General features: G+C 40.5%; 1 protein-coding gene across 2 annotated transcripts; it reads left to right on the top strand.

Annotated features, from left to right (window-relative positions):
• Positions 1-614: 614 nt before the first annotated feature.
• LOC110067318 (osteopetrosis-associated transmembrane protein 1-like) lies at positions 615-12,351 on the top strand. 2 transcript variants are annotated; one of them, XM_089283122.1, is made up of 6 exons: positions 615-1,109; positions 1,559-1,852; positions 7,943-8,055; positions 9,288-9,458; positions 10,521-10,680; positions 11,168-12,351. In XM_089283122.1, exons 1-6 carry the CDS (start codon positions 1,022-1,024, stop codon positions 11,194-11,196), a joined length of 855 nt encoding a protein of 284 aa, XP_089139248.1. In that variant the 5' UTR covers positions 615-1,021; the 3' UTR covers positions 11,197-12,351. The 2 variants fall into 2 exon arrangements, with proteins under 2 accessions (XP_089139248.1, XP_089139249.1); XM_089283123.1 differs by lacking the exon at positions 615-1,109 and having other exon boundaries at positions 1,135-1,852.
• The last annotated feature ends 6,695 nt before the right edge of the window (positions 12,352-19,046 follow it).

Raw genomic sequence — 19,046 nt, 5'->3', positions numbered from 1 at the left:
GATACGGCGTATCGCACGCTAGTCCGCCCAAAACTCGAATATGCGTGTTGCGCTTGGAACCCTTTCACCAAACAGAACATCACTCAAATAGAGATGGTTCAACGCCGAGCAGCAAGATTTGTATTAAATGACTATTCAAGATTTAGTCATGTTACTCCAATGATCGAACATCTTGGTTGGAACTCCCTTGAAGATCGTCGACTCCTCTTTCAAACTACTATGTTCTACAAGATCTTGATGGGACATGTTGGTATTAGCTTTCCTCCTGAAGTCCGCGAAATAACAAGGGCCACCAGATTACTGAACAGTCGTCCTTTCCAACAAATCCGTGTATCAAATGATGTCTATAAGTTTTCCTTTTATCCAAGGACAATAGTAGCATGGAACAATTTACCTATTTATGAAGATGTTGATATAAATCATTTTAAGACTATTGCTCTTGCAGCCATTAAATCTTTTGTATAATGTATATCCAGACGTCCTAACTTGTCTCGACGAGATTATACTTAATCTATTTTATCTTATCTTTTACTAACTTATAATTTTTATTGTATATATACATATTGTAATTATTTATTACGTGCTTTTATTATGTTATTTTAAACTCCTAGTATAGTTCCACTGTTTAAGGAGTATACTTATAAAAGACTCAAAGACTTAAAGCCCATGCTTAACTATACATAGCACCTACTACTCAAGTCAATTGTAACAGCTCTTCTCCGAGAAACAGGAATATTCCTGACATCTAGGTGTTCATGCAACAGAGGACCTGGAGAAGAGAAAACGAGTGTTCCGAGAGGAATTTTAAAAGTAAGGTAGTCAGACATAGAGAGGTAAGAGCCTTGAGAGCCTTTGTATTTTTTCAGAATTAGTCACATGACCATGGGCGTGGCCTGATGACGTCATCTCTGGTGTTACTGATCATGGAAAAGTTAAAACACACACAAACGCTGAACTAGCCAGGAGTTCATCACTGATGCGCTCCTGACTAGCTAAAATTGACGAGGTTATAAATGAAACCATGACTGCGTCTCTTTTCAGCTCTTGCTTTGTTTACGTCCGAGGGGCTCCAACATGGCGGATGCCACACGTGGTCAATTTAAGGTCAGGTGGGTAAAAACCAAGAATAGGCTATTATAGGGAGTACCCACCGGGAGGAAATTCCCACAACAATGACCACGTGTAAGCCCTCCAAAAAATACAGGGTTGCTTCATGACCGAAAGTAGGAACCGACTCACCTTTAACTTGGCACCCGGAGTAGAGTATGGAGAAAAAAGAAGGAGAAAAATACTCACACGAATCCCACTTTGTTCAACTTATTCAGATAAAAAGTAAAACAAATACATAGTCCATGTCGGTTCATTCCGGAAAGAATCACGGGTTCATCGCGCGGGTCGTATCACGGGATGCGTGTATGATACTTAGCGTCCAGTCCCCTTTCCAATTCTCTTGAAAATAAACGCCTGACAGTTCTAGCGCTTGTTATTCCGTGCACAGAGCAAAATCCAAAGATGGTTTCCTGCGTTTATCTGTGGCATTCCTGTATCTTTGTTTTAGTTTGGCAAGCCAGGATACTTGCTTCTTCTTTACCTCAAACAGAAGACTGTCCTGAACTCTTGAAGAAGTTTGCAGACGTGGTTTCGAACTACACGTATTGTGCCGTGAGTAATTCTCGGCCGTTTCGGTTTTGTTGCGTTTGCGAAAAAGCCTACGTGAGAGCTTTGATAGGGCACAGGGATATTGTGCGAAACGATGGATGTCACAATGACTTAGTAATGGCGGAAAAGTACCAAATCGTGGAAGCTGCGTATGATTTTGTGGTACACCTTTGGGAGAGTTCAAACTGCCCAGGTAGGAAGAGCTACATGTAAAAGTCACAAGCTGCTTCAACTACATTTGACGAGGCTTGTGAGAAGCCTCATCAAATGTAGTTGAAACACTTCTAAAAGCTAGGGGTACTATCATAAATGACTAGTGTAAAACACATGCCAACAGCTGGAAATTAGAGAACTAACTCCAAAGAAATTTGGAGTGCTGCAAATCAACCCCAATATTTCCTTTTGGGCATTAGCCCTAGAAAGGAAATGGGGGATTCTTTAATGGATTCTTTAATTTTGGTGAGATTCAAATCCATGACCTCTAGATTTGACTCCCGTTACTCTACCAACTGAGGCTGGACAGTCATAGGTCATGGGTAATATATAGACGGTAAGGTTTATATAAAGGGTTCTTGCAAATGTAATGTGTCAAGCTGCACTGATATCAGAAGCTGTGAATTAGACTTAATTCTGAATTATGTGGCTTGTGCTAAGTTGGCTAATTCTAGGCCATTAATGCCCACTGGCAGATTATAGGCCTGCAGAAACATAGCAAAAAGCTATATTAACCTTGAATGTTGTAAGCATTTGATCTTCAGTTAATTTATCGTGACCACAGCCGTGCCAGGTGGCATCACAGTACTCAAGTAGCAGCAAGATCATTGTTTAATAGAGGCAGACTCAGTTTTTCCCTCTTAGCTAGTGTGATTTGAACCCACAACCTCAGAGTAGATCACTGTCGTTCCATGAAGTGAGCTATGAGGCCAAACGTGGTAATTCATGACCCTTTAACCGTTAAAAGATCGCATGGTATACTCAGGATTTTATCTCCCTTATGCAAGATAATATAATTATCAAGATTTCAATGACACTTCATTTCAACAGTCAATGGGTGAGGAAACAACAAATTTCTCTATAAATAAATGTATAATCTGCATTTCCCAATATCAATGAAATCTAGGCTTTACAGAAATCTACAAGCAATGCAACCATATCTGGTGCACCAAATACTAGTTTTCAGGCACAAATCTTTTTCTTATATTGCTTGCCGACTCTGGAACAATCTACCTTCTCATGTCAGGGAGGCACCCGACCTCAAGAATTTCGTTGCCAAGCTCAGAGAATGTAACACGTTCGGTTTTGTCCACTATCAGGAGACGTACAAATGGCTCTTCAGGAGTCAATAGAAAGTGCTTTTTAATCAGGTCTCTTACTTTCGTGATCTTACACGTTCAGCGAGCTATCGAGAGAATTTAATATATAAGTGATGCCAATCATACTATGATCAAATGTCACGTGAATCATATCAATGTCAATAAACAATCTATTGTGTCCATATTGTAACATCCTTTCTCTTTAAAAAAAACAATAAAAATAAAATTTAGACGAACAAAATAAAGAAACGCTAAAACATAAGATATAACTGTAAGCTCGACAATCATGCAATGTTCAGTAGCACACATAATCTTTAAAGCGTTCTGGAGGCCTTCGAACACATGCAGGCCTCAGGGTCATTGGTGAGGGGTTGACACCTGATCCATTTGATTCACAAGCTGGCTCTGGCGGCGGAATGGTCGCAGGAAGCGTTTCGGATCTATCAGTTGGCTTGCTCGGCTTTGGGTTGCTTAGCGGAAGCGGTTCATTGTGCTGTTGGATTATAGGTGGTTGCTCTTGGGTCTTTCGAAGCTGTACGCGGTTGCGACGGTACACTCCACCATCTGCTGTTTCAACTGTGTACGAGCGCTGGTCACGTTTCTCGATTACCAGTGCTTTGCGCCACTTTTTCTTGCCCAGACGGAGTGGTTTCATCCGCACTACGTCACCCTTGTCGAGGGGATGAAGATCTTTGGCTGTGCGGTTGAAATAGTACTTCTGTCGATTTTGGCGCTCGACGAGTTTTTCTCGCTCATCAGATGGTTCGCTGGCTTGCGGCTGCAGAAGCTTGCTCGTTGCTGGTAGCAGGGTCTTCGTTCTCCGGCTCATAAGGCGCTGGGCTGGGCTGGATCCCACTCCTTGTGTAGGTGTGTTGCGATGGTCAAGGATCGCCAAGTAGGGGTCAGAACCAGCTTTACATGCTTTGCGAAGGAGTCGCTTTGCTGTCTTTACGGTGGACTCAGCTTTTCCATTCGCTTTGCTGTTTCCTGGACTGATGGTGCTATGTTCGAATTCCCAGGTTTGAGTGAAGGTGGCAAATTCTTTGCTGGAGAACTGTGGCCCATTGTCGGATACAACTGTATCTGGACATCCATATCTGGCGAAGTGGTTCTTGAGTTTCAAGACGACGGTGCTTGCCTTAGTGTCAGGTAGTTTGTCCACTTCCCAGAAGTTACTGTAGTAGTCGACTGTTACTAGGTAGTTCTTGTCTTTGAATTCGAAAAGGTCTGTTCCCACCTTTTCCCAGGGTCGTGATGGTACTTCATGCGGTAGGAGGGTTTCTTTCTGTTGACTTTTCTCAAACGTCCTACAGGTTTCACATGCTTCGACTAGCTGCTTGATCTCTGCAGACATTCCGGGCCAGAAGACGTAGTCTCTCGCTCGTCTCAGACACGATTCAATTCCCATGTGTGAGGAGTGAATCTTGTTTTTCATCTCTTTCCGTAGATTGGCAGGGATCACTAGTCTTTCTCCTTTAAAGATCAATCCATCTTGGACTGTTAGCTCATCTCTCAGGCTGTAGTAGGGGGTTGCTTGTACCGGTAGATCGCCCTTGTCATCTGGCCATCCCTTGAGGATTAGGGACTTTACCACCTGTAGTGTTTGGTCAGTGTCTGTTTCTTGCCTGATCTCTTTTATCCTCCGGTCACTGATGGGGAGGGCCTTGACCATGTTTACTAACTCAAATTCTTTGTCGTCTTCGCGTCCTACTTCAGGGAGGTACGCTCGGGATAATAGATCAGCTATGTACATCTTCGCACCACATTCATAGTGTACACTGATGTTGTACTTTTGAAGTCTCATCATCATGCCTTGAAGTCGGCGAGGTGCGGATGATAAAGGCTTCTTGAGGATAGATTCTAATGGCTTGTGATCGCTTCTCACTGTGACTGGTCGTCCGAAGGTGTACTGATGGAACTTCTCGAGAGAGAACACTATTGCCAACATTTCTTTCTTGATTTGGGCGTATCTCTCCTCAGTATCAGTGAGTGCACGGCTTGCATAGGCGATTGGCTTTCCCTTTTGAAGGAGTGCGGCTCCGAGACCCTTTTGGCTTGCGTCGCATTGTATCTCGAGCTCTGCTTTGGGGTCGTAGTAGCTTAGTATAGGAGCCGTGGTCACAAGCCTCTTGATTTCTTCGAATGATTTCTCCTGTTCCTCAGTCCACTGCCATTCCACATCTTTTCTTGTTAGTCGCCGCAGTGGTTCCGTTACATCAGCCAATCCAGGTAAAAACTTCGCAAGGTAATTAATGAATCCGTTAAGTCTTTGTATGCCTTCAACGTCTTCAGGCTTCGGCATTTCTTGAATAGCTTTCGCTTTCTCTGGATCCATCTTCACACCATGACTCGTTAGTATGTGACCCATGAAAGACACTTCTTTTTGCTTGAGCTTTAGCTTATCTCTGTTAAGGGCAATGTTGCGCTCACGACATCTTTTCAGTAAGGCTTGGAGGTTCCTGTTGTGATCTGCGACTGCTTCTTGTTCGCTGTTTCCAACGCCATATACTAGGATGTCATCTGCGATGTTAAGAACACCGCTCAAGCCTTCTAGTGCTTGGTTTACACGCTTTTGGAAGATTTCAGACGAGACTGACAAACCGAAGGGCAATCGGCACCAGCGGTATCTTCTGAATGGTTTTGCGAACGTCGTGAGTAGGCTTGACTCTTGGTCGAGAACACAGTGCCAATATCCTGAACGCAGGTCGACAGTGGAGAAGACCTTGGCTTGAGATAATTCTGGCAGAATTTCATCCAGTACAGTTATCTGGTAAGTTTCTCTTTTTAACGCCTCGTTCAATGGCTGTGGATCGATACACACTCTCAGCGCACCTGATTTCTTAGTAGCGACTGCCAGACTGCTTACCCACGGTGTTGGCTCTTCCACAGGTGCAAGGATTCCTTGTGCGACGTATCGATTTAGTTCTTCCTTCAAGTCATCTTTTAGTGCCGTAGGAACTCGTCTCGTCGGGGTGATGACAGGTTTAACGCTATCGTCAACTTCTAAGTGGACTTCACCGGGAAAGGTTCCCAACGGATGGTCAAATACATCTGAGTATTGCTTTATGACTTCTTCGGCTGTTATCTGTTTAACTTGTAGCTCATTTTCCTTTGGAGGAGGTGAGGCTGCGATGAAATTTTCATCATGAACGGTGATTAGCCCCATTTGTTGAGCCGCTCTCGCGCCGATCAAAGGTGTTAAATTGCTTTCAACAACGACGAATTCTACGGAGTACTTCTTCCTTGTTCTCGGGTTATGCATGATGAGCCTTGTCGTTCCTATGGGTTTCACTTGAGATCCATTCCACATTCGCAGAGTTTTCGTGGTCGGCTGGATTTCGTGACCTGTTGCGTGTTTCACCGGGATGATGTTGATTGATACTCCACAGTCAATTTGAAGGTTGACCTTTCTGTCATCGATAAGCATCTCAGCGTAAATTTCTTTAGCGTGACGAACAGCATGGACGTCAGATTCTTGAGAATCCATAGCAACTCCAGCTAGAAGCTCGATGTCGCTCTCATCTGATGACACGTCTTCAGGTTGGTCGGAGATTCCATGGACTCCTCGGGATTTGGATTTCTTGCAAACACTTTTGAAGTGGTTTCGGCCGCCACATCCGGAGCATTTCTGTCCCCAGGCTGGACATTTCTCCTTTTTCAGTGGGTGTTCACCTCCACAGAATAGACACTTCTTGTGAGATTTGCCAGGAGGTTTCGGTGGCACATTCCGATCATTCTTCCCATCGCGTGAGGGGTGTTTATCTTTCTTGCCAGGTCGTCTCCAATCTCTTATTTTATGCACGCTATCGTCCCCAGAAATGGCTTGTAACTGGGTCGCAGTGGCTTCACCACTTCTACAAATATCTATGCATTGTTTGAGGGTGAGACTTCGCACTTGCAGAAGCTTCTTTCTTATGGTATTGTTGTTTACGCCTAGAACAATACGAGCTCTGATCAGAGTGTCACGCATGCAATCGCAGAAATTGCATGACTTAACTAGATTGCGAAGGGCAGTGACATAAGCATCAATGGACTCTTGTGCTTCTTGGTTGCGACTATTGAATATATATCGTTCATAAGTTTCATTAGTTTGGCCCAGTGTAAACTCGTCAAACTTTTCTAGAACCTTGTTCAGAATCTTCTTGTCGTTTTCATTTTCGAATTGGAAGCCATTGTAAATTTTAAGTCCTTCCGTCCCGACACAATGCAGAAAGAATGCGACCTTGTAGTCCTCTGTTTGCGAGTTTAGCCCAGAAATTAGAGAATAATTCTCCCATACCTGTTTGTAGGATTTCCAAGCGTCTGCCAGATTCCCTGAAGTGTTGAGCTTTCCAGGGGGTTTAAGGCCATGTGCTGGAGAGGACATAGTAGTGTGCGTGATGGGTGCTGTCCCAGTCCCAGCTGTTGCTGTAGTTGTCGTTGAGGTTGCAGCCGTTGAAGAACTTGTTGCCATTTTCAGAATGAAATCCTACCACCCGCTGCCACCATGTAACACGTTCGGTTTTGTCCACTATCAGGAGACGTACAAACGGCTCTTCAGGAGTCAATAGAAAGTGCTTTTTAATCAGGTCTCTTACTTTCGTGATCTTACACGTTCAGCGAGCTATCGAGAGAATTTAATATATAAGTGATGCCAATCATACTATGATCAAATGTCACGTGAATCATATCAATGTCAATAAACAATCTATTGTGTCCATATTGTAACAGAGAACTTAAGCTCAGTCAGGTTGAGTGTCCTTGCAAACTCAGCTCTAGTTGATTGTTTTGTTATAAATAGCTTAGGTATTTAAGCAGTTTCTTTGTATACATCTTAGGAATGTATATGTTTATCAGTATAATAGATCCACGTATATTTTTGTAACAAGCCTTTGCTTTACGCTCACTAATGTCGCATGTTTGAATAAAGATTGTATTGTACCATTCAGGCATTACTTCTTTTGAAACTCATCTTTCCTTCTTAATTTCAGCGTGCTTTAAAAATGATCCTGATCATGGTACACCTAATGAAATCAAGTCAGACATCAGAGATTTTTTTCAAAAGCTGGGTGTTGTAGAGCACTGTTTCTTCAACAACTCCCAGGTATTCTAAGTTATTTGTTCAATATGTGAAAATAATTGGATTAACAGTCTCAGATTGACTATAAATGACATCTTTGTTTACACTGTCAGATTTGTTTTTATATATAACAACGTTATTTGCATAACTTGTATTAAAACACTCACAATATTTACAAATTGTAAATAGGGTGCCAACAGGGAAACACTTAATCTTCATATTAAGCTGACCTCCAAACCTAAAAGCTGGGGATATTATTATAATGACTAGTATAAAATACATGCCAACAGCTGAAGATTAGAAGACTAACTCCAAAGAAATTTGGAGTGCTGTAAATCAACCCTAACATTTCGTTCTGCAGGTAGCATAAATCTATTGAAGCTTAAATTTAGTCTGCAAACTTATAGATCTCTGCCATGTACATTTAGTCACTATAGAAAATATCATATACGAGAAAATTTTTAAATATATGAGAGAGATATTCAATGAACCAGAAAACATCCAACTTACAGGCATACAGCTTACAGCTTGTTGGGAGGAGCTGCCACCCAACTATACAACGTTAATGGTCCTGAGTTCAGAATTATGACCTTAGAATGCTTCATTTAAACCAGATGTTGAACTGTTACCTTTCAAATTTGGCACTATTGATGGTAATTTCCTTTTGAATGCAAATCTACACAATCATACTAAGTTATAATCAGTTTTTAGACTGCAAAACACCCTGACTCGTTTTTGTTTAAAATTTATGAGTGGCAGATGCAAAATTTCATTACTTAGCAGTTTTCCATTCAAAGACACAAAAATGAAGACCACTTTTATTCTGATCTGTTTTTGGATGAATTTCTGAGTTTGAGATGTAAACATTCTGATGTCAGCAGTTCTAGAGGACTTGCATGTGAAAAGGTCAAGGGTTGCTCAGTAATGCTCATCTAAAAATTTGAATTAAACCCCTAAAGGAGACTGATCATCATCTGAGTGTAGCTCAAGCTACACAATTATGGAAATGCCAACAATTTTTATTATTTCTTTGAGAGCCACTGGAAAAGATACCTTGATGGCTGAAAATTATGACATTTCATCCTAACACCCTCAGTGAGACCAGAATCTGTGATTTACACTCTAAAGTGAGACAACGAGCATCCATGACCTTTTCATGATGGTATCTGCCATGGATGGAATGCTGTTATACTGCACTTAAAGCCTGTGAAGAGCCTTGGTCTCCCTTAAATTCTGGAACTAATTGTTTTTTGTAGATCCACATTTATCCTGTACCAGAAAACCATTCAGCTGCTAACACCTCCGCAATAGGTCCAAGTGTGTGTCATGCTTGTAACGAGTCATATCATGCCCTTGACGCAGCTTACAAGAAAATTGCTGCATCTGACTCTAAAGAATTCAGTGTTTGTGCTGATGTATCTGCCTCTGTAAGTATGTAAGCTAATGTACATGCAGAACTGCAGCCTATAAGCCGCCAAATTATTTTACTGAATTCCAGTAATCAAGTATGAGTACCATGACTACAGGTACATGACGATTCTTCACAGCTGTAAAATGGCTGACTGATTTTGACTGAAAATAGGAAGTCCTAGATATAGTAGTTGTTCTGTATTCACATAATTTTGTTACTTGCGTGAAGGGAGTGGACGGAATTAGTCAGTCTCCTTTTCAGGAAGTAAAGAAAAAGCAAAGTGCAAAAGTATGTGAGGGAACCAGAAGAGAGAGGTTCTGAATAACTTTGTCAAGCACTGTATTTCATTAAGCAGGTGTAACAAGATGGTAAATGGACCAAACATCAGGTGTTACTTTGTGTTACATTACTTATTGTGGCATGTACCAGTGGTGTCCCTATGCGTGTTACAAGTTCGACTGAGTAAAATGACCACTGACAACACTGACAACATTCTGCAAATAACTACAGTCATGTACCTTGTTGTGGTGAGCTTCTTTTCAGGGTAGTGGGAGGTGTGGTGTGGAGATCCTGTTCTAAAGATAAAAAATAACGAGTTAAAAACCTGGGGGGACTCCCACATAAAAAAAAAAAAAACAGGGGCGCTTGTCGTATGCTTTAGGGGTTAAAAAAGTGGGTTTGGTTCCTCTTAGGGTATTCAGCCTCAAAAGGTTCACAGCAGGAGCTTTTGCAGTACCTTTTTAGGGTGTTGAGCCAAAAAAGAATATAACAGAAGATATTAAATGTGTTGTTTTCAAATTGGTACCTCTTAGGGGTGAAATAATTTCAAGCCATGCCCACAAAACAGGATGTTGGTACCTCTTAAATTTCTTAAATTTCTGCCCAGCACCCCCATCCTTTTTATATGAGAGTCGGCCCCCCCCCCCCCCCCGCCCCGCTCCCCCTCCCACCTCGGGGTTAAAAAATCCATCACAGAGGAAGAAAAAGGAATACAGAATGAAAATCGCTTGTTAACAATATTTTCTTTACAATGGAATTTTCAACAATTACAATCTAGTTTATTTTTATTTTACTCCAGATGAATTATACTCGGCAGCGTTGGAGTAACAACTTTAACTGTGTGAAGATACACACTGATCTGGTGTCTGTTGTGGCTTTGACTGTGTTTTTCTGCTTCCTTCCCATCATTTTCTATGTATCTTTGAAAATGCAAGGTGACTCTAGCAACAGGAAATCTGGTATGTAACATAAATGGCGAGGTAGAGATTCTAAACTGGAAATGTTGTCTTCCATTCAAAGAGTGGATCATGATTTTATTTAAAAATACCATTTTTCAAAATTTTGTTGTTCCCAAGCTGATTTCACTGAAATAATGCACCACAAGACACATTACAGTCATGGCCACTGTTGTTCTTATGGATATTCCAGCATTGAGAAATTAACTCAAATTACGATAATTTTCAAGTCTCTAATAGTATGTTGAAAAATATATTAAGAACTTTGTGCTTGAAAATCACTCCTGCAGTATGAGGACTCTAAAATCCACCCATTGTTATAGAGTCAAGTGGAGAAATAAAAAAATACTAATACAGAGATACCTTGTAAATTAACTATTAACAAATTTTGTTCATTTAGATGTTTAGTTATTTTCATTATTTATTGCTCTGTCTGGTTGCAAGTCGATTTATTTATTTTTGTACATCATTTCTTTCTATTTTGTTGCAGGAACATCCTTACAGGATAACCAGGGTTGAATCAAAACAGAAAAGTACCAGCTAGCAATTTTGATATGCTGGGTGACCCTCACTCACTCATTCATTCCACATGCTCAATCACAATCATTCACAAGGCTCTTTGCATTGTTGCAGAGGAAGCAGAAATTTGTACAGAAAAATTAAAAGGGTTTCCTCCTAAGTGCCACAAATGAAAAGAACAGGTCACTGAACTGGAGAACAATGAAGAATTTTAGATAAGCACGCAAAAAAGTGAGAAGTATTAAATTAACGGAGGGTTTGGTTTGTAATCTGCCCATCACCTTACAAAACCCTCTAAGAGCAGTTTCCAGTTGAGTGTTGTAAAACCAAAACCAAACCAATTTCTTACCAATTAGACTACCCAGCCAATCGCAAACCATAGTAAAACCAAAACCAAAATAATTCCCTGATTACTTTCAACTCTCAATTGAAAGAACAATACCATAATTTCTGATGGTAATTTAACCCAGTGCTAGCCATGATTTCATTAAAAAGGCTTTTTAGATATAGTTATTTTTATGAGGGAGAAAAGGGGTGGGGGGACCTAAAATCAGAAGGAATTTGGGGTTTGTAGAATGGTCTGACTTACACTTCAGGACTTAATTTTGAAAGGAATTTTGCATCCGACAAAATGTTAGCTGCATGTAAGAGTATGCACGATAATTATTTTATTCACAAATAACATTCAAAGTAATTTATAGATAATGGATGAATTCCTTTTTAATGATCTGGATCCAAGATCACTCGGATCATGGTGCATCAAAGGAGCTGATTCATGAAGGTTCCTTTGATGCACCACGATCCATGCGGTTTGGATTACTGATCCTGATCCGGATAATTCCAAAGGAATGTGTCCAATGTTATGAGATAGGAAACAGGTTCTGCTATGGTCAATAAATATCATCGAGAATCAAAAATCCCTGAAATTATAAACTCATCCCTTCAGTTATTATATTGTTCCTAGATGCATCGCTAATACCCCCTGGTTTTATATTTTTGGAAATCTATTTCCAGGGGATTTCTCCGTGGCTTGTTGATTTGTTTTACAGTACCCCATGTTGCAAGGACAAGTACAATTAATTGTTGTGGCAACTTGCTGGCACTTCTTTTTTACTTAAAATTATTCATGATCAACTAAAAAGCGTTTTTGCAGGCTGTCTGCTTGTTTTCCTTGCTTAGATGCCGATGTTTAGCCTAAGTAGCGCGGATTTAAGGGACACTGGGACTTGTGTTTCGCCTCCCGCACCCCATCTCCGCTTACGGCTACAACGGAGGGTATACCATGTTCAGTATTTCAAGTCTCTCTTTACACGTAACCAGCGGGCTTATGAACTTCAATTCCCGATAACTCCAAGCCCAACTGTGTATACAGGTATTTACACTATCACCCATCTCCGAATGTCGCTTTCCTGAGAGTAGAATTGACAAAGATTAAAGTATGAGAATGACAAAATCTTACTAAAATGACTTATAAATGGAATTTTTTTAAAGCCAAAATAATTTTGTGCTGAATATCATTTATTATTCTTTTGGCCGATTCGGTTAATAAATCGCTATGTCATACGTTCACGGCAGAGCTCAGCAGGTTGAATTCGACTGTGAGACACCTGAAACTTTTTGCCAAAAAAAAAAGGTGGCCCACACGAAACGAGGCGAGAACAGTACGGATTTATCATTTCTCCTTTTCCTCGAAGACTTTGCAATAATATAGGTTCTTGGGCGGGATGGATGCTTGTTGTTGCTTATAGCTTGGTTATTAGAGACAAAAGAAAGGCGGCATGGAAAAACAAGCCCGCAGCAAATGACACGACTAACGCTTGGTTTTCTGATAACTTGCTATAAACTTTTACTTTACAACCTTAATTTTCTTTTATATAAAACTGATTGGCATTTCTAATTTCTCTTGCATGCATTTCGCTCCTTTTTCATTATCGGTAAAGCTAATATAACATCGCTATGTGCCTCATCAGAAGCTGGCCTTATCTGTTATATCAGACTGGGTGGTGGTGGTTTTTTTTTTTTTTTTCTTTCTTTGTATTATTATTATTATTTCATTTTCCACGAGGTCGTCACCGTTTATATAGCTGCCAGTCTTGGCAAGAAATTGAGCGGCTAGGTTCCTGAAACCAGTCGGATCAACCTATTTTCTTTATCTAAATGTGAGCGTAGCTACGAGTGTCCCGGCTATGAGTTCATGTAATCTTTACTTGTGCCCGTTGTATCGTACGTTTGTTTCAATCAAGGAGTGGTTATGAAAGTTTTACTACGGCCCCACCCACGTTACGCTGGATAAATTTTATAACGCAGCTTTATTCCTACAGTTAGGCCTACCAGCCACACTAATCCGAAAACTGGCGGAGCTTTTTGAAAACGCTCTTCAAACCGGAGAAAATTGAAAACGCCGGCTTTGCGTTATCATGTGGACGGAAAACATTTTGAAAATGGAGCTTTTCGAAAACGATGAAGTCGCGATGATCATACGATTTTCCTGACCGAGGTTTCCTCAAACACAAATCGAAAATGACCATTGATTGTTGCGCTTTTAATTTTTTCCGGCGCAGTGTGGACAGAAAACATTTGATGCGTTTTCAGAGTGAAAACAAAAGTTTCAAGTTTCTCTGGTGTGGTGCATGTGGACGGGCCTGAATTTTACCAAGCGAAAATGAAAATATATCCTGATCGCAAGATATCTACCGTCAAATTCTCAGAACTATTATTATAGAAACGTTGCCAGTTAGAAAAGAGAATTTCTATCGCAATCGCGAGCAGCTGCGCACCAACCGCCTGATAATATGTTACTAAATAAATATGGCGCAGGTGATACTTCTTTGTTGAGGCCAAAACCACGTGGAAAAACGTTCTCCAATGCATTAGCGTGTTTCCAGTTCATATTCACGATGTTCAGTTGCGTGTTTGTCCAAGTCATGTTCAAAAGCGAATGTTTAGTTTGTGGAGTCTGAAACAGTTCTCAGCAGTTTGACGCCGTTCTTTAACCGTGAGCACCTTTCAAGAATTGTGCTCAACTTTTAAATCACTGCTATTCGTTTCTCTACTCAAAATGAACTTATTATTTTGAAAATAATAGAGTGGCCCCATCTGTAACAATTAGCAATTACGCAAATATTGTTTTAGATGTTCTATACTTAGCTTTTTGTATAACAGGTTGAGATTGTTTATTCAGTGGAGGGATAAACCATTTAAATGTCGCATAGTACTTTGAATGGCTTGCTTTTGATAGGGCACGTGCCTTCATCTGTTAATTGTTCTGCCAGCGAACTGGCAAACGCTATTCGTTCGACGGCGCGTGGCACACGTAATACAGGGCACGTGTCTTTGATTCAACAGTTCCCGAGGCACTGACAAGGAGCACGAGTCGAGGTGACGACTAATAACAGGTGCCTCGTTTGCTAGGAAATGTTTTGCCAGGTTTTGAACAGTGTTAGCTTGTTTCTCTGTATTAAACAACGTGTCAAGAAGTGTGCTGTTTTGTTTTGTCCTTTTTTGTGACTGTTTTGGTTGAAACAATAACCTTAGACGGGACTCTGGCTATGTTTTTTTCTCTCTCCTGGCGCAATCCCAGTCTGCGATAGTTAATGTTTTCAGTTTGCAGAAGTGCTTTACTATGAAATAAACACCAAAACTTTTTACTGGCTGTGTGAGCAAATTCTGCTTTTACCAAAAGAGGTGAAAAAAAGCACAAAACGAGTCACACGCGACAGAAACTATCCTCCGTTTCCCAGTATCGTAAAACGGTTGGTTAAATGTAGTTGAGAAAATTTCAGATGTTTTTATAAATTGACCCCTAACTTTGTAAAAATTGTAGATCGTTTTCTACATTTGAAGTGTTTATGTAGTGTGAATTGTAAAAAATACCCCCTTTTCTTGAGAAAATTGATTTCTAGGGCAAAATTTAAGACAGTTCAACGCAGATTGCTATAAACAGGCTATGAGTGTCTGTAAGATAGAAGCTGTATAGTTCGAATCAGTCAGTCTTACATTAGTTTATTTCGCGAGGTAGTAAAAGAAATATTCAAGATTGTTATTGACATTTCTAGAATCAGGCAATGCTTCAAATTTTGTGAAAGCTCACCAGGTGAAATCGACACGTGACAATTGGCGCTCGGTGTTAGCATATTCAAACTCTTCTATACTGAACCAGTTTATTCTCCATGAGATAAAACAAAATGTGACCACGCTTTTCCTTTCACTACTTATCTCTTGATATCGTAATTTAATTTTTCTTTTTTAAAAATAAATAAACTGCAGTCTTTTGAAGCGTCCAGCTCTTCCACGACTGTTCCGGCCGGCGATAAAAAAAATGCAAAGCGGTGAATTTTTACACTCTGTGAGTTAGAGCGAACGGATGCTGTCGAAACGGAGAAGCAATTGAAACGTACTAAATTCATCCCAAATCTGATCTTATTCTATGTTTTTTTCAGTCCAGCGGTAAAGGAGTGTCGAATTTTGCCGTTAATTTAGGATATCATGAAAGACGCAAAAATCGCGCTTACTGCAGTTTTGGTTAGCCACATTTTCTATGATAATGTGAAGGTGTATGAGAGCATAAGCTGTTTTCATCAGCCACCCCAGTCTGTCAGCCGGAATTTAAATACGGCTGAAATTGTATTTCGGACCCCCTTGGAGTTCTGTATGCAGAGATCTCTCCGTAACAGCCAAAGGAACCTTAAATTTTGTTCAGTTCTTCGGTGACAGATCAACGAGATTTAAAGAGATCAGGATCTTTCAAAGCTATGCGTTTTAAAACAGCATCGCATGTATGACATGTCGATTTATCGAAGAAGTAAAATAAAAAGTAGGACAAAAGAATACTTCTTGCATTTAGTTGAGGAAAAAAAGTCGTTGGGTCGCGATGGCCGTAAAATCTTAAGACCATATTTTTCATAATATTATCGCACAATAATTAAATAACAGTATTTCACAATTTCGAATCTGTAGAGAAACACATCTGTCTCCTTGTCGGAGGTATATAGTTTTTGTTCCTTTGTTCACCTTGACATCACAAGCCTAGCTTTTGGGCAATATTGTCTTTGTTCGCTCATTTCTTTATGGGAAGTGGTCCAGGTGTTTTTGCCGAAAAAGGTTCAATTTTTCGATTACTCTGTATTTTGTAATTCGACGCTAGCTGTTAACGTTTGAGTTCTCGCGAGGTTACAAATACATGTATCCATTTCGCATCTGGCTTTTTTTTATTTCTTTAGTATACGTATACGCATTTTTATTTCTAATCTCAATTCAGTGCTATTGCCCAATGCATGGATCTTCTCGGGCATTTCTGTTTTGTTTGAATTGTGGTTTTTTTTGTCGGTGTTTTATTTGTTCTTTTGCGACTCCACCTGAGTAGTTTTGATTTGCATATCTGGAACAGGGAATGACAAAAGATTGAACATGTTGCCCTTCTTTCAGTCTGTATAAACAGCCGCAAAATAGCTGATTATACGTCACAAAAGGCGTGGTTGTGAAACACTCGAGGCTATAAAAGCTGCGACCTACAATTACGATATCCCACTGACAGAACAGAAGTTGATCGAGAAGATACATTGCGGATTACGAAAGGCATTTGTTTGAATATTAATTCAGAATAGTTCGTCTTCGTTTCAAGTGGGCCACAAGATCTTCAAACAATCAATCTCTGATTTTAGAGGTTGTACAAGCCTCCGGCTAAATCACTGGAACCCGTTTTTCAGTGTCACTTCTTGGAGTTGTGCTCTATTCTATTTTGCAATTTCTGGTGGAAGATTCACCGATCGACACCAAATCAACAGGTGCTTTACGGCACAGCTTGTAAAACACATTCTCGCCAAAGAAAGCATGGATTTTCACAGTACAAGAGCAATGGGTGATATATACGCGACACAACCACAATTCTCGCACTTCAACTCGCAAGCCCGCCAAAACTTTGTTCCCTCCAGCCAAAGAGCGACCTTGCACTATCTTCCACAGGCCAGAAAACAAGTGAACTCCAGCTGGAGACGTTATGAGACCGATTTGACCTCCTCGTGTCGCCGCGAAATGGACGCTGTCGACGAAGAAATGATTACAAGACTTTGTTATGCGCTCGAACTAGACAAACTATACGTACTGCCTGACTTGGGACCCAGTGCTGACATTGTGAATAGGATGTAAATTCGTCAAGGAGCTTAAAATCGATCATTTGCTCCAATTTTACGGAATTTTGCGACACAAGCAAGACAACTGTTAAACAGTGGATTTCGTATTTTCCGCTCCATGAACTCCAGACAATTTGACGGAGATATGCCGAGCTCAAGAGAGGGCGCACTTACGAGCAACAATGAGAATTATCTTCACATTTTTCGCATTGGACGACACGATTTACGTATTTTAAGAAAATATTTACAGTCACGTTGTGTCAAACTGAAGACGGTATATATCTGATATGTATAATAACATAATGGAAATGCGACAAGCCGGGATCTCCCTCGCTGTGTTGGACGTTATTATAAATGAACTGGGAGACCTTGTTGAGAATTCTCTATGCAAGTATGTAAATTTATGTTATTTCATGTAGAACTTTTCTGTGGCTCTTTTCTCCCATTACAGCAGAAAAGAAACTAAGGGCCGGCCAGTCACTTTGCAGTACAGTACTTTTTCCCAGAAACAGTTTATAGAATGTTTTAAGAGATGAAACTTTATCTAGTTCACTTTACAGTCGGAGAACATTTAGCATGGCTCCCCATAGCTCGTTATTTCAGCTGTCATACCTGTTCCACCAAACGCGATATATTAAAAATTAATCTTATTGTTGTTTACACATGTGTTTTATGTGTAGGTCAGTTCATTTGTGAAGATACTTTCTACGCACCGGGGGTGGGGTGGGGGAAGGGCTTATTTGGTTGTTACAGGTCCTTCAGTTTGAAACACGTATTTCACTTTCACGCCTTAACCAATATCAACTTGAAGGAATCAGAAAATAATATATCACTTGTAGAACAACACCATGGGTAATGAAAAAGACAAACGATATGGCAAGGGTAACGCTTGGTTCAGATCCTTTCGAAATTTACCAAACTTTCCTCGAACAAGAGTCGTTTTCGGGTCTGCTTTCTATCGTTTAACGCAGTAGACACTGGAAAAGATGGCCGAAGGCAGATTCTCGCTCATTTTCAACGTAAAAATTGCGTATCCATATAATGGAAACACTCGGGTCGACATTACCAGCGCGTCGGAGATGTTTCGCGCTTTTTTTCAGTTGCTTTCTCCGGTTGTTTAGCCTGCAAACACTGACGGATTTCCGGCTTAAGTTACACCGGAAATCCGTCTGTGTTCGCAGGCTACCAGTTTTTTAGCTGCTGACAACAAAAGCGAGGTTGACCTGACTAAAAAACACAGATGTCTATCTTCGGAGGCCAACCAAGATTTTCTTCCGCTTGAGAGATGAGTGGGACTGCACCCAAAAATTCCCTTTTGATGACGTAGTGTATAGAAATCCGTGTCTTATCTCTGATTGGTTGTCACTTGCGCGCGAAAATTCATGACAAACACTACGCGCGGGATCCCCCGCAGAGGCCAGCACAATACAGCTCAGGCTTTTGCGTTCTGGGCCAGATTAAGGACGTTGCCTACTACATACAAGGCTATTTTCGCCAGATTAGGACCATGTGGAAAAAGCTGATCTTAGTAAGGGTTATTGGAATCCAAAAAGAAAACTGGGGGTAGCCACGCATTCTTGCGAGATAATTAGCCTAAAATCTGCCAGCATTTTCTGAAAAATATGGAAAGTATATTTCTTCAAAGATTTCCTTAGAATTCGCCTTGACGTGCAAAAAACAAACACATTTATAAAGATCTTGAAAGTACATGATGGTAAATGG

The sequence above is a fragment of the Orbicella faveolata genome, unplaced genomic scaffold, assembly GCF_042242905.1.
Source record: "Orbicella faveolata isolate gen_17 unplaced genomic scaffold, um_ofav_v1 contig_12, whole genome shotgun sequence".
Taxonomy (NCBI): domain Eukaryota; kingdom Metazoa; phylum Cnidaria; class Anthozoa; order Scleractinia; family Merulinidae; genus Orbicella; species Orbicella faveolata.
Note: the sequence above shows the minus strand (reverse complement) of the source record. Positions and strands in the feature narration are given on the sequence as shown.